The following is a 15,687-nucleotide window of genomic DNA, read 5'->3' as shown; positions in this document are numbered from 1 at the left end:
TGGGTGCAAGGCGAGGAACAACCCAGGATGGGGGGCAAGCCCATCGTAGTCCTCCCTTTTCCCTGTTCTTAAATTATTCTGTGTATATGATGCAATAAGGAATGTATCAAAACACACCCATGTAAGGCACCTTGGGATGACTCTGTTATGAAAGGCACTATATAAAAATTTATTGAATTGAAATTAAATTGATTTGATGTGTTTAGAGCTTGGGATAAGAGTTAGAAGCAAATAAATTACATAGAGTTCATGTTAATTGATGCTCAATTTTGTGGTCTTCTGTCCAACAGGAAGCTAATTCTAGACTCATTTGGCTGAGACTGGCCACTTACAGGATGTGGCTTCTGTCTCATTCTGCCTGCATTTTCACCAGTGCAACTTTGAGAGTTCCATGTGTCTCTCTGCCAAAGGCCATTGAAAGTTAGATTCGGTCCCATCAGTTAAGAATGAAATTCATCCATGCCTTGTGGAAAGGCTGACCAAAAACTCTCTGAGGCTTTAGTTCCAAGAACCCAGCCCACACTATAAAAGACGTGGATTGTTTATGGAATGATGTGACTAAACTGAGAAGATGCAAAGGCGCAGATGAGCTGGCTGAGGTCTGTGGCAAACAATAAAGGCCAGTGCTGTGCAATTCCATAGGAAAGTGGGCCTTCCGCAATTCAAGAGCGATGACTCAGTTTAAGTGACCTCAATGTGGCTCCTCAGCCATGAGATACTTTGGCCAGAAATCCTTAGTCACAATTCCACTTCGGGTGGTTGCATAGATTGAGAGGTGGCTTGTCATCCACCCACAGGAGAAGCTTCCCGGTGATAGTAATTGGTCACTGCACTGACATTATGGACATTATGACTTGGCCTAGAAAAAAATACAAATCAAATGCAACACACAACATATGCAGAGAATATAAACAACTAATACTTCAATGATGTATGGTTGTTCTGGTGCCTTTTGGGTTTCACCACTCTTGGGTATTCAGTCGTGGGAAGGCAAACAATTACTCACAGGGCCTTGTGAGGGGGCTGTAGGCTCTTGGTAAAACTCAGCTCTACTCTAAGCCTGCCCCCAACCCTGCCGTTTCAGTGATAAGATGGGTCTCCCAGAAGTTGTTTTCAGTCCTTTATTTGCCAACCGTTTCTGGGGCCATGGAAGTAGCTACCTTTCTATGCTCATTTGACGGGATAGACGAGCAGGCTCAGTGATACCATACGACAACAGCACTGACAAAAAATACTGTGCAAGCCCTGTAGCATAAAAGCAGTTCCTTGTAGAACATAAGTAAATCTAAATGATAGGTTCCTTATAGCCTAAAGCACTATAGAATCTGTTGTTGCTTTTTATAGCTGTCTAAATTCGCTACTACTATAAAGATTTTGACACACTTGTTTTTGGTTTAGGTGAGTTTCCTCGTGAGTCTCAAAGGCTGCTCTCTGTCGGTATTGAATGCAACAGTGACAAGATGTTCGTAGATCCTCTGAAAACTCGATGAGCAGCAGAATATACCCCAGGGTGTTTGTAATACTGTGTATGGTTTGCAATGCTAATGAAATTCCAGAAAAAAGAAAAATGTAGGTTCATATTGTTCATCTTAAATCCATAGAACATTCTATAGAAATTCATAGTGCTGACTTCTGCCAGATTTACTGACAACCTTTTTAATATCATCATAGATGCTAATATTACTTTGTTACTTTGCTATTGTTTTTGACAAATGCGGTTTACAATTCTCTTTTTAAACATTTTTAACCATTCTTATACTAGGAAATTTTAGGCTAGACCCACCACAATAGGTATTTATTCATACATCCATCTTCCATAAGTATTTCTTCAGAACAGGGTCACAATGAACCTGGAACCTGTCCTAGGAACCACAGAGCATAGCAGGCATGGTATTCAATTCAAATCAATTCAATTCAATTCAACCAGTGAGTGGCGTTTGCACTCCAGTGAGTGGCGTTTGCATGTTCTCCCAGTATCACGCAAGGTTTGCTCCAAGTACTCTGGTTTCCTCATACACTACACAGACATTTCTAGAAAATTACGGTTTTTTTTCTTCTTCACTACCGTTTTATGTGTCCTGCAGTTTATCTTAAATTATTTGTTTGTTCAGCAATATAAACTGAAACGTGAAACCTGACGTATGTGTGTTATATATGTTAAAATCCATTTTGCTCTCGTGCCTCTGTTTAGTGTTACCTGTCCAGTTTTTTTTCCCCACGTCACCTAATCCAGGACATTAATAGTTGTCTTTAGACAGGAGATTTTTCTTGGCCGGATTAGTTTCACAGGCGTTTAGAGCCTTCGGCTCCCTTCTGAATAAAGTAAATGCTGTTTCTAGTGCTTCTTGGCACATTTTTATTTTCGTTTTTGTTTGTGCGTCTCTTGTCCTGTAGGACGCGACTTCCTTGCCATTTGATCTGGAATAACCATCTTCGCTTGTTGTTCTTCAGTGTAGTTATATTTTGAAACATGATAAATCACTTCAGGGAATATTGTGTACTCCCTAACTGGAAATGCTCAAGCAGAACGGCTTAGTGCTACTAAGTGAGCACCTTACGTTACGCGATTTAAAAGCTCTGTTGTTCCCGTGATTTACTAGGCTTGATGGCTGTCGATGTATGTTTGCATATGAGACATATGAGGACTGAAGTGTCGAATATATTTCCATGCGGGTGCTTTTTTTCGGAAAGGGCAGAACTGTAACAGAAACTGATAGGAGCAAGTATTGTCACACCCTCTAGAGGTCATTTCATCTGGTTACTTGTTCATCCTCATTCCCCGCCGTCGGATCTCCTGGGTAATTATCATCACGGAGTTTCCGTATCAGCACATGGAAACACACGCGCAAACGCACACAGGAGCTGCTCGTCTTCCAGACACGCCGCTGCCGTGAACTTCAGTCGGGTTGTGTGGCGTTTGATGACGCATGACAAGGAACGGAAGTGCCTGGGCTGCCGCGGACCTGATTCTGAGGCTGCTCTGCGTGCCCCCAGATGGAGAGATTTCATTAAAGGCTCGATGGTCGCTGTGGGGTGGGATTAAAGAAACTCATCGGTCGAGGCTGACTTTCTGTACATGTGTAGATGTGACCTGGCATGCAGAAAAGCAACAGACGGGAGAAGGGAAAATCCAGCACGTTCCTCACTGGTGACTCAGCAGTACAGGCACATCAGGTTAAGCAGACGAATGGATGCCTAGAGATCCCAGGCATGCCTGCTATGGCCATTGTGCACTTCAACCCAATCCTCTTCTTACAGGAGGCTGAATACATTTTGAATACTTTCAGAATTTTAGCCTTGAGTGTCCATGAAGATAAAGGAGATGCTGAGGCCGTATGCTGCAAGCATAACACTTCAATCATCTGCTTGGACGACCTCCTGGGAGGGGACAGAGCGTGACAGAGAGCCTTCAGGACTTCCCCTAAAGTCATCTATTGCTGTCACCGATGGAGAACTGGACCTGTCAGCTACACAGCTGACAAGATGGGGATAATGTCTCTTAGGAGGCCTCCTGTCCTGAATTGGTCAGCAGCGGTCTGCCCAGTGATGCCGAACGCCACCCACAACTGCCCATCTTAACATTTATCAGCACTTATGAAGTTATCTGCTGAGTTTATGCTTTAAAAGTATGACGAAAATTAAGTAGCATCAGCTGAGCTGAAAAGCAGAATAATACCGAATAATGAAAAAGCGGAAATAGACTGAACTCAAGAAACCCAAATTCTCCTAAACGAATCTGACATTCTTCAAAATTTCCTCTTTCATTTTGTGAACCAAAAACCCTTCTAGGTTTTCGTCCGGCGTCAGGCACGGTCTTGCAGATGGACTGGTTCTTAGTTTGTAATGCAGATGCCGTAGACAGTAATAGTCTGAAATCCTCATGCCGAAGCAATCTGCCAAAATAATAAATAGGTGTTATTATACATTTTTAGGGTTATCTGCAGTTTCATGTAAATAAAAAATAAAACTCTTTTAAACTTGTGGGCTAATAAAGACATAAGTGACACAAATTAAGGTGCCTGCTGAAGTATTTACTATTTGCATATACAGTGTTGCTTATGGAATTGCATTTTGAGAGTTATGGTGGTTTTGTTTGCAGTTCCCCCATCTGCCAACATTTTCTATTCTGTTGTAACAGCCCCCCCCCCCCAAAAAAAAAGCAAAGCATTTTATATGGAAAGACAGTAGGAGCTGGGGAAGAGTTCACATAACAAGCACGGAGACAGCAAATGATAAAAGAAAACAAACAAACAAGGGTATTAATAAGTCAGTACGATTTTGCTCTGCAGTACTGCGCCAGTTCTGAGATATTAATAAAGATGTGAGGGCTGATGCCTTTATTTCGGTGTCTTTGCAATAGCAGACGTGACCTTAGCCTCCCTCTAGTATTAATGACTCCCGTCTACTGGCAGGGGTGTGTGTTTTCTGTTGCTATAGAAACGCCAGCTATATATAGAACCGAATAGCTAGCATTTAAATATAGCTAGGTATCATTCTGTGGCTGTTGCAGAAACAAACAATAACGTACTGATACTGTCTGCCCACGAATGGCCTTCTGTTAGTCCCAGCTGTATTAAATATGACACGTTTAGTACTGCCCCCTGCCTCTGTATGTTTGAGTCAGACTCCGTCTACTATAATAATATAAGCTCATGCTGATGAGTCAACCTACAGTGGTCGTGGGGAGTGAGATCTGCAAGACAAAACCGTACTGCAACAATAAGTCTCAGGATCCACTAGAGGCAGCAACACTCTGATATGATGCATCAGCGTGTCCTGACTGACATATGCTGTGTGTATATATATATATATATATATATATATATATATATATATACAGTACTGTGCAAAAATTTTAAGCAGCCCAAGGAAATAATGTTTAAATTATGTTTAAGGTGGTATCAAACTATGATTTGGAGTCTGTGGAAGTGTGTCAGCCATTTTTAACACATGAACCAAAGGACTTGAAGACATTTGAAGCAATACTATGGAAAAAATTATTGGGGGACATGGAACCTATATAGGATTCATTCTCTACAATTTATGAATGTCGTAAGTAATGCAAACTTCATATCTAGGAGAAATGTCAACAAAGCTATTTTAATACAGTGGTTAGTTGAGTTCTGGAAGATTCCTCCCTGTGATTTAAAGATCACACGTTGCCACGTAGACAGCAGTGCCGCATATTAGAGTGCAAATGGGAGCCTAAGGGGTTAGAAGTGTTCAGGTTGGCATGGTGTGAAAGCCTGCATCAATTTCCGAAAGCCCAATATAGGGCTCGTTCAACCTATTACTCTAACCTTATCGATTCAACAAAAATAACTCTCGCTACCAATTTAATATAATGGCTTATCTATCAAATAAGACTGAACCTGCACTACCAACTAATATTAGGAATGAATATTTCATGGATTTCATTAACAATAAAATGATCAACATCAGACTTCAAACACATTCAAATAGCGGACAAATAAGTCTGACGCAAACACAATATTCGTTCTTTCTTAATGTCGTCCATTTAGTCAACAAACAAGAGCTATAAACACTAATAACAAAAACGAAACCAAGCACTTGTCCCCTAGATCCAAACCCCCACTCAGCTTCCTAAGGAATCCCTTAGAGTTCTGGCAGGGCATTTAACTGGAACAGATCCCTGCTTTCAGGTGCTACACCCAACCAATTTAAAGTACCACTTCTTAGACACCAGATGAAACAATGGTGGTTTTCTTGAAAACAAACTTTGATCCAAACGTACTCAGCAATCGCAAACCCCCACATCCAATCCATGTCCAGAGGTCTACAGAAAATAGTCACGGCTCAACTTTAGTTGCGGACACAAATAACTCGGCAGATTTCAGTCTGGCTTCCATCAAGGACACTGCACTGAAACTGTTTTAATCAGTCGTAAATTATATAAAAATAACAGCTGATGCGGCAGCACACAGGCGCCTCGATATTAGTGCGCTTTCAGTGCAGCCGACCATCCATTCTGTTACATAGGCTAGGGTTTGATGACGGCTCTTCGGTGGTTTAGCTCATATTTAACTACCGGAAATGTGTTCGAGTTTCACATAACAGCACCTCACCGTTAATGTCAGCGGTCAGATCTGCAGTACTGCAGACTCACAGGTGCCATGGAAACTCGACGTCGTGGAAGCGACTCGTGATGTGTGACACTGTGATTGTCACCTACACTCTGCAGGCTTACATGCATGGAGAATTAGCTCATTGATGGACTTTGACAGTGACCACAGTTTACGCCACACTGTTATTAAAGCATCGTCATTTTCCTTGCGTTCTGTCTCTTAGCATCTACTGTATCTGTGCAGGGGGGTTGGGTAGCTAGTCGATCTTGGACCCCCATAGGTTTTACTATGAAGTTTTCAGTTCCTTTCCTCTTGTCTGCTAGCATTTATTCTCTTTGCTTTTTCCCTAGACCGTTAGGCATACATGAACTAATAATGGATCACGATTCATTAGCCTTGGGGCTACTGTGTTGTGAAAGGTGCTATACAGTATAAACATTAACTGAATTGAAATTGAATCAAATACAGGGAGGCTGGCCCCATTGCATTTAATTCTGAGCGTTGACCTGCCTTGTGGTCAGATGAATTTGTATGTTTTCCAGTAAAGTGGCACGATCTCTCTCCGGTTGAGTGGCAAGATCTTTCTCTGGTAGAGTGGCACCCTCTCTCTCTGGTAGAGTGGCACGATCTCTCTCCGGTAGAGTGGCACGATCTCTCTCTGGTTGAGTGGTACGATCTATCTCTGGTAGAGTGGCACGATCTCTCTCCGGTAGAGTGGCACGATCTCTCTCTGGTTGAGTGGTACGATCTATCTCTGGTAGAGTGGCACGATCTCTCTCCGGTAGAGTGGCACGATCTCTCTCTGGTTGAGTGGTACGATCTATCTCTGGTAGAGTGGCACAATCTCTCTCCGGTTGAGTGGCACGATCTATCTCTGGTAGAGTGGCACAATCTCTCTCTGGTAGAGTGGCACGATCTCTCTCCGGTAGAATGGCACGATCTCCCTCTGGTTGAGTGGCACGATCTCTCTCCGGTAGAGTGGCACGATCTCTCTCCGGTTGAGTGGCACGATCGATCTCTGGAAGAGTGGCACAATCTCTCTCTGGTAGAGTGGCACGATCTCTCTCCGGTAGAGTGGCACGATCTCTCTCTGGTAGAGTGGCACGATCTCTCTCTGGTTGAGTGGCACGATCTCTCTCTGGTAGAGTGGCACGATCTCTCTCCGGTTGAGTGGCACGATCTATCTCTGGTAGAGTGGCACGATCTCTCTCCGGTAGAGTGGCACGATCTCCCACTGGTTGAGTGGCACGATCTCTCTCCGGTAGAGTGGCACGATCTCTCTCCGGTTGAGTGGCACGATCTATCTCTGGTAGAGTGGCACGATCTCTCTCCGGTAGAGTGGCACGATCTCTCTCTGGTTGAGTGGCACGATCTCTCTCCGGTAGAGTGGCACGATCTCTCTCCGGTTGAGTGGCACGATCTATCTCTGGTAGAGTGGCACAATCTCTCTCTGGTAGAGTGGCACGATCTCTCTCCGGTAGAGTGGCACGATCTCTCTCTGGTAGAGTGGTATGATCTCTCTCTGGTTGAGTGGCACAATCTCTCTCTGGTAGAGTGGCACAATCTCTCTCTGGTTGAGTGGCACGATCTCTCTCTGGTTGAGTGGCACAATCTCTCTCTGGTAGAGTGGCACGATCTCTCTCTGGTTGAGTGGCACGATCTCTCTCCAGTTGAGTGGCACCCTCTCTCTCTGGTTGAGTGGCACGATCTCTCTCTGGTTGACTGGCACGATCTCTCTCCAGTTGAGTGGTACACTCTCTCTCTGTTCAATATGTCCAGGAGAAAGTTTGAAGATTTAAACTTAATATTCCAATTTAAACGGCTGAAGACTGAAATCCAACCCAAGTCTTAATGCAATGTTTAAGAGGACTTTGAATTGTTAAAAGTGATATTCTGAGACATTAATTGGTCTAGCTGATGGAAAAGCTCAATATGTGAAATATTTTAAAAAGGTCAAGAGTCTACTCACACTGCATGATTGTACAGCAGCAGTTTCCTTTACAATTATTTTTATTCAGTAACTATACTTCCTATTAACAGTGGCGCCGCTAGCAATTTTGGGCCCTATGACAAAATATGAGGTTGGGCCCCCCTACCACACCCATTCAGATCTCTGGGGGCCCCTAAAGGGCGTGGGCCCTTAGAATTGTCCCAACTTTCCCCCCCTTAGCGGCGCCCCTGCCTATTAATTTCAAAAAAGGAATGCTTCCTCAGTTTCATCTTGGCACTGGTCATATGCTAACCCCCACTCTTGGAGGTGGAAGCGGGGGGGGGGGGGGGGGGGTTGTAATACACTGTCCTTATCTTTTTTGGGTTGTTTTACAAGCGATGAGCACAAATTTCAATTAAGATGGGAGTTCATCAGATCAACAAAATGTGTTCATTAACAGAGCTTAGAGCAATCCTTCTTTATTAATAAATTCAGTATTTTGGCAAGTGCAACCTCAAAATCCGAGTGAGATACACAGGACTGCAAAGACGCCGCACGTATCAATGTGGGGTATGTTTATTGGCTTTAAAGAAATGCTTTTAGTATAGTATAATGAGAAAAAGCGGTGGATTCCTGTTTAATCAATAAAGCTACACATATGAAAACTACATGCAGGAAATGTATGCAATATTACACCATTAATTCTGATCCAGTTACATTTCAGTTATTCTCTAAATAACTGTGGGTAAAAAGATGAATTTAGCTAATTACTGTCAAAAATAGTCATTAAGTTTTACAAAATACATAGTAAAACAGACAATATTTTGAATTTGATTTAAATGTCAATCATATATTCTTTTGGTTATTTTAAAAGTATTGATAATAATAGTAAAACTTAATGTTACATCAGAGTAATACAAATGAACGATAAACTTCTTTTACTTTATTGTAATGTCCTGTAAAGAGAAAGGGGGAATTTGCAGGGGGGGGGATTGGAGCAGAGGGGGGCTAAAGGTCTAACGTCAGCATTCTGAGACCCTCCTGTCCCAGTATCAGAGTTTTGCAGCGTCATGCTGAAGATCCTGACACAGCCCCCCAGACCTGCTGAGTCACGGGGCTCCGGGCCAGAGGGGAGGGCATGACATCGCTGGACGGGGTGATTAGTGTGCTGCACGCCGCTGCCTGCGAGGGACCGGGTGGCCCGTGCGGATGATAGGATGTGCTGGGGGGGGCGTTATCGCATGCCCCTCGCTGCTCACTCCCTTTCTGGGAAGCGGTGGGCTCTGCCACAACACAACGCAGAGACACACCAGTGCTCACTTTCATGTTTCATTATCCGACCGGAATCCTCCATGTTAACTGGGCAGATTACTAGAGACTTCTATCCAAAACACAAGCTTAAATGAAACAGAATTTTAAAACGGAATTTTATAAAGTGATGTTATGTAATAACCCAGGAGGTTAAAATTCTGTATAATTGTAATGGTTATTTTGGGCCAAAAGGCTGCCCCCAATAACAATCCATCAATCACCAAATGCTCTTTGAAAAACATTACAAAAAAAGTCAATTTATTTAACCCAGTCAGGCCTGTGGGGAAAAGGTCATACATCCAGTACATATTTAATTCAGTTCAACCGTAGCCACGAAAGTGCACAAGACCTGTTAGGGTCACATTATGGGAGATTCACACTGTTGACTAATGCTGCAGATGATTGGTCACTTGGCACATCTCACACCATAGCTGCATGTGACATGTGACTTCCCTCAAAGCAATGTTCACCTATGTTCTGGGCAAATTTGTTTCTGTTATTTTTGTCTATGTTCACTGCTTATGTCTACACTGTAAAAAAGAAAATGTTAAGAGAACCTAAAACTTCAAGGCAACATTCTGCACTAGGTTTTTGAGTTTTGAGGACGCGAACAAGAAAACCACCTATTGTTGTGACAATTAATTATTTTTTATTCAGGTAATCAATCTTTCATATCTATAAAAAACTTCTGATTTCTAGTTTTACATACTAAGAATTACAAACAACAAAAGTTGTGCCAACTTATTCTCTTTAGTTCCGATGGTTTATGTTTCACATGCGTAAAAACTTTTGAGTTAAACGTGCTAGGACTTCAAAACCGCAAAATATGTGCCAACTATTATAAATGAAGATAACAAAACGGTTCAATTAGCATGTTTATTTTAAACATGATAAGCAACAGAGAACAGCAGACACATTTTGAGGATCCCTGTGGGGAATGAAAGCAAGCTTGCCTGCGAAGGACAGCTATCTGTTGTGGTGCCTATAGAGAGCAGGAGGTCACAGGCCTTGCTCAAGGGCTCCCATGTGGGCTGATGCTGGGCTTGAACTAGTGACCTTCAGTCTACGAGTGGAGAGGCTTGGCTCACAGAGCCACGTAGAACACAAACTAAATAAGATGACAACACAAAAACACTGTTTTTGCTGCATTCTTCTCCAGAGGGGGCAGCATGTAGCTCAGTAGGCTTAAGCCTGTGTGCCTCTCACCCCAAGATTGACAGCTCAAGCCCAGCCCAGCTCATCTTTGGGCACCGGTTTCGTACCCCTGCACACTGCAGTGGGTGAAGCCTTAGCATGCTAAACTCAGACTTTAAAGTCTTTACACATGTTAAACATAAATCTTAAGAAAAGACAATAGGTTGGAACAACTTTTGTTAGGAATTTTTTAGCATGTAAAACTAAAAATGTGAAGATTTTATAGATATAAGAGATAAATTATCTGAACGAATAATTATTACTCGGCATAACAATAGGTGGTTTTCTTAAAAACTTTTTGCCCTCAAAACTCGAAAATCTAATACAGTAAGTTGCCTTGAAATTTTAAGTCGTCTTAACTTTTTTATAGCGTATAAGACCAATTTTTGAACATTTCAAGTGAAGCCAAGTGAGCTTCTATATGTACAGTAGGACAATAGAGCTCATAGACCTGGCATGTTAATAAACAGATACCACGGTGTTCCATAACAGTTCAACTCTAGGTGTTAATCTGATCCCAGCTCAGTGTGAATATGATGGCTTCTCACTATGCACCTGAAAGTTCTCTCTGGTAATCTGATCCTCATGGTAGAAAGGTGTACTGTTTAGCGGTTTTGGGTGGCCTTCTCCATTTTCGAAAACTGAAGCTTTGGGAAAATATATGGTGAAGTGTATCAATACCGGCATAACTGATGGGTGAAGAGCTGAAATCAAACCCTAGCGCTCTTACTGAGTCAGTCACCTCTGTAAAGTTGAACTGCTTAGTAAAACTTGCCTTTTTTAGTATATCCACAGCCACTAGGCACAAAGTGATTGATAGGGTTCATTTAACCATCTTATTGCTTACTCTGAATGGTGAGGCTCCCACAGCTATAAATGCCTGTACATACAGAGGTCCGTTCAGACCAAAGTTGAGACCCACCTCAGTGACTCTGAGCCTGTGCTTTGATTCCTCCATCAAGGTCCGGCTAAAATGATTACTTCAGATTAAGTCCTGTTCATGTTTAATTAAAAAGGAGCCAAATACTAATAATCAATGTGAATTAATTATGTACGTCATTCATTCAACCTATAGTACTTATACATAGCAGCATCCAACCAATATTGTTATAAAGCAGGAAGGATAAGTATGTAAACCATGGATTATTTGATCATAAAATGTGATCTGATCTTCATCTAAGTTACAAATATTGAACAAACAGAATCTGTTTTGACTGATACACATGATTGGATTGTTCTTTTCTTGCCACTGTACTTTATCATTTTTACAACACTATTGCTTTTAATTCAAATATCTATTAAATACAAAAGAGTGTGTTGCACTCAAGAATTAACTAACCGAGGTATGGACTCTGTAAATAAACTATGTTAAATTCTTTGACAATCACTGTTTTTCACAAAATCAACTTTAATTAACAGTAATTATACAGCAGTATATAAACACACACGCATGTTTCACACAGCAAAAAAAGTACTCCAAGTGCTCTCTTGGTGGCTACTGATAATTTAATGACTGTTATAAAAACGTTTAACATTTCACCCTTTAGCTGTAGCAAAAGATTCTTCCACTAGATGGTAGACGAGAGCCGTGTTCGCGACTTCGCGTTTTGAACAACATTTGAAGTTGGAGAGAGCTTGTGTGGTTTAATTGTATCGCTTAATTTTAACTTACAATTAATACTTTTAATGTATCCATCCAGTCCTGAGATGGGTTTCCTTGAGGTATTCACTATTATCCCATTTTGGGGCCCTAAACAAATTGCTTAACAGAGTTGTCATCTGTTATCATGCATCCGATTCTGTCATCCCTCCGGTGGCTCCAACTGCTACAGTCCACAGACACGCAGGAACTTTCTAGCGGTGTCTATAAAACTGTAATTTTTTCCCTAATAGGTTCTGCTCTGGATAAGTGTTCATGTATAATGTACTTATGCAACTCAAATGTTGCTGACGCGTGAACTCCTCACTAATCGTTTAGTCGCAAAGATTAATTGGGAGGCTGTAACATTCTCGTTTTCCCATCCTGATCGATCAATGGAACGTTTGTTTTTAGTAAGGCGTGACAGGCGATGGCTCTAGATGTCTGTCGGTTTGATAAAAGACAAATAAAACTGTAGTTTATAAAATCCATACGTTTTTTTCGCAATATGTTTAATTATTTTCCTAAAATCATTTAACAGATAGGATATTTAAGGGTATACTTACCTTAAACCTTTTTCTTTCACGTGATATGGGTGATGAGCGCTTTTTTGTAACGGTGCGAACTTGTCAGGATTTCCCCCACCCTTCTAAAATAAGTCGTTTGGTGCTCTTGTAGCAGATTTCTTTTATTTCGTTTTAATGTTTTGGTATATGACACAGTCACAATTTATCGATAGCTACTAGTATGATGTATACAAGCAGTTTAGGATAATTAAGTTTGCGCCGTAAGCGGCATCTGACGTTAAGACAAAACCGTTTACCTCCAAAAACCATTTATTCTCCAAAAAAAACATTCTGTTATTTCGTTTACCCCGTACCTGCTATTAACTTTTCAGTAACCTGTTCGTCCGAATAATCGTTCGGAAAGGTGTTGATGAACCTGCGCATTTGCAGTTTTTTGCCTAGAGCGCCTGATTGGTCTGAACCGTCTGAAAACCCAATAGTGCAAATGACGCAGAAGAAAACCGCTGTCATGCTTGCGTTATGTACTGGTATTTTGTTTTTAAATAACAGATATATGCAAAACACTTAGCTAATTGATTCTTGAATACATACAATTTAACGTTGACTGAACTTTGAGGTGATACATTTTAAGCAATATTACTTATTAGCTTGTTGTGTTTCTGTCACTGGTTCCAAGAAGAAACGGATAAAGCTCGGGCAAACAGAAGAAGGCGAAAAAACTTGAAATTCATCCGAGTGCAACGTAGCAATGCTCTCCAAGTACGAAAAAGAGCTTCTTGTAATAATTTGGGAAAAGGTGTCTGTGCATGCTGAAGACATTGGAGCTGAATCCCTTTTAAGGTAGGCTGACTTTTTTTCGTGTATATTTGGTCTCTTATGGCACGTGCAACTTACCTTTTATACTGTGCTTAAAAGCGTTCAGTTAATTAGGCCTGTTTCAGCCCAAAATATCTCTAATTCCTTTTAGAAGGAAGATGTTTGGACTTGTAAAAATATTTTAAGGAAAATGTGACTGTGTTTATGTGTTTACTACTCCTAATGTTTAAAATAAGAAAAATGGTTACGGAATATGTTTAGTCAGTATGTATGTTATGCAGATTGGTACTACTTTAGCTGCAAAAAAAGCTGCAAAAGTCTGTAGGTGTACTATGTGGCTGTAGGTAAATGTGGCCAAAGAGAACAATAGTTATGAAAATAGTGCTTAATCATTAGTTAATGTTTTTACCTGTCCCTTCTCAAAGTGCCAGTCTAATATTTGGTAGATACTTTAACTGGAGGGACCGTATGTTCACACACTTATATAACTCCTTCTTTTCTATTTAATTTATCTTTAGAATGTTCACTTGCTTTCCGAAAACCAAGACGTATTTCGCCCACTTGAACATCGGTCCTGGGTCTGCACATCTTCGTTCCCATGGTAAGAAGATAATACTGGCGATAACGGAGGGGGCCAAGAACATCAGCAGTCTGACCACCACCCTGGCGCCCCTCAGCACGCTACACGCCTACCAGCTAAGGATACATCCCACTAATTTCAAGGTACCTCATCACAAAGCACTGACCTCCTTCGTCTCTTCTTATATTTGATAAAATGTCCTATTATTTGCATGTGAAGCTTGTCCTTTTTCACAGGTGACACTCTGTTTGTTATCTGGCCCTGGAATCTGCATGTTTGATACACAAATGCTTAATGCACAAATTGGCATATGCACCACGCCATTCGTAATTTACTTCCTGCGTAATATTTAAAGGTTGCGCTGTAATCAATGGCTGCGAATTTATAATTGATCTCGTACTGCATTTTGCTGTGTATTGTAATACAGCAAGCTACTGTACAAATTAGTCACATCTGTACATTTCTGGCGAACTACCATTGTACTGCTGTTTCTTCACTATTATAGTAAAATATTCGACTCGCAAAGCATTCTAGGTTTGATTTGTTAATGACTTCGTTCAGTGCAGCCGAATCCAATACGTTGAAATGCTTTCGGTATTTTGTCTGGAATGGAATTGAAGATTACCTATACGATTACATTATCATGCTTGCGATTGATGAAGAGCATCCATATTAATTTCTCTTCCAGCTCTTGTCCCACTGTATCCTGGTCACACTGGGCAACCGGATGGCTGATGAGTTCACGCCCGTAGCACATGCTGCCCTAGATAAGTTCCTCTCGGCTTTCTCAGCCGTGCTCGCTGAGAAATACAGATAAGAAGTCTTATAGCAGCCTGAACACTGAATTTGCACTGCCTTTCGTGTACATGTTTTGTATAAAATTGTTTCAAGCATATCTCTGAATTTTTGTTTAATGTGAGTCGACCCCGTGAATTTTCGAATAAAAACATAAAAATCATATCCGCCTATTACGTAGTTTTTGTGCCATCATGAACCTGTACATATAAACACATTACTGCCAAAAATTACTTGTATTGCAAAAGATAAATTCTCAAAGCCAGCTCCAACACAATGTGCTAAATATGTACTGACACTCTGAATTGCATTCAGAATATTAAATCTCAAGGGCGGCATGGTGGTGCAGTGGTTAGCACTGTTGCCACACACCCGGGTTCGAGTCTCCACCTCGGTCACATGTGTGTGGAGTTTGCATGTTCTCCCCATGTCGTCGTGGGGTTTCCTCCGGGTACTCCGGTTTCCCCCCACAGTCCAAAAACATGCTGAGACTAATTGGAGTTGCTAAATTGCCCGTAGGTGTGCATGCGTGAGTAACTGGTGTGTGAATGTGCCCTGCGATGGGCTGTCCCCCCATCCTGGGTTGTTCCCTGCCTCGTGCCCATTGCTTCCGGGATAGGCTCCGGACCCCCCGTGACCCAGTAGGATAAGCGGTTCGGAAAATGGATGGATGGATGGATGGATATTAAATCTCAAACACATTTGTCAATAACTAAAGTAAAATATAGAATTTTTTGTGATATTGGTTTATGGACTGAAATAATTCTGCTGTAATAAATAATAATACATCTAATGTGTCAGTTGTACTA

The 15,687-nt window shown here is 41.5% G+C and overlaps 1 protein-coding gene across 1 annotated transcript; it reads left to right on the top strand.

Moving 5' to 3' along the window:
• Positions 1 to 13,156: 13,156 nt before the first annotated feature.
• On the top strand, positions 13,157 to 15,041 carry zgc:163057 (Hemoglobin subunit alpha-D-like). Its single transcript, XM_049014900.1, has 3 exons — positions 13,157 to 13,527; positions 14,022 to 14,226; positions 14,772 to 15,041. Exons 1-3 carry the CDS (start codon positions 13,436 to 13,438, stop codon positions 14,898 to 14,900), a joined length of 426 nt encoding a protein of 141 aa, XP_048870857.1. The 5' UTR covers positions 13,157 to 13,435; the 3' UTR covers positions 14,901 to 15,041.
• The last annotated feature ends 646 nt before the right edge of the window (positions 15,042 to 15,687 follow it).

This window comes from Brienomyrus brachyistius, chromosome 5 (assembly GCF_023856365.1).
Source record: "Brienomyrus brachyistius isolate T26 chromosome 5, BBRACH_0.4, whole genome shotgun sequence".
NCBI lineage: Eukaryota > Metazoa > Chordata > Actinopteri > Osteoglossiformes > Mormyridae > Brienomyrus > Brienomyrus brachyistius.
The sequence above is the reverse complement of the archived record's forward strand: the minus strand, read 5'-3'. Positions and strand labels throughout refer to the sequence as shown.

Excerpts from the sequence above, each read along its gene's own strand:
- zgc:163057 (XM_049014900.1), top strand. The coding sequence starts at position 13,436 with ATGCTCTCCAAGTACGAAAAAGAGCTTCTTGTAATAATTTGGGAAAAG. Across the intron at positions 13,528-14,021 it reads GGAGCTGAATCCCTTTTAAG|AATGTTCACTTGCTTTCCGA; the intron begins GTAGGCTGACTT and ends ATTTATCTTTAG. Across the intron at positions 14,227-14,771 it reads TACATCCCACTAATTTCAAG|CTCTTGTCCCACTGTATCCT; the intron begins GTACCTCATCAC and ends TTTCTCTTCCAG.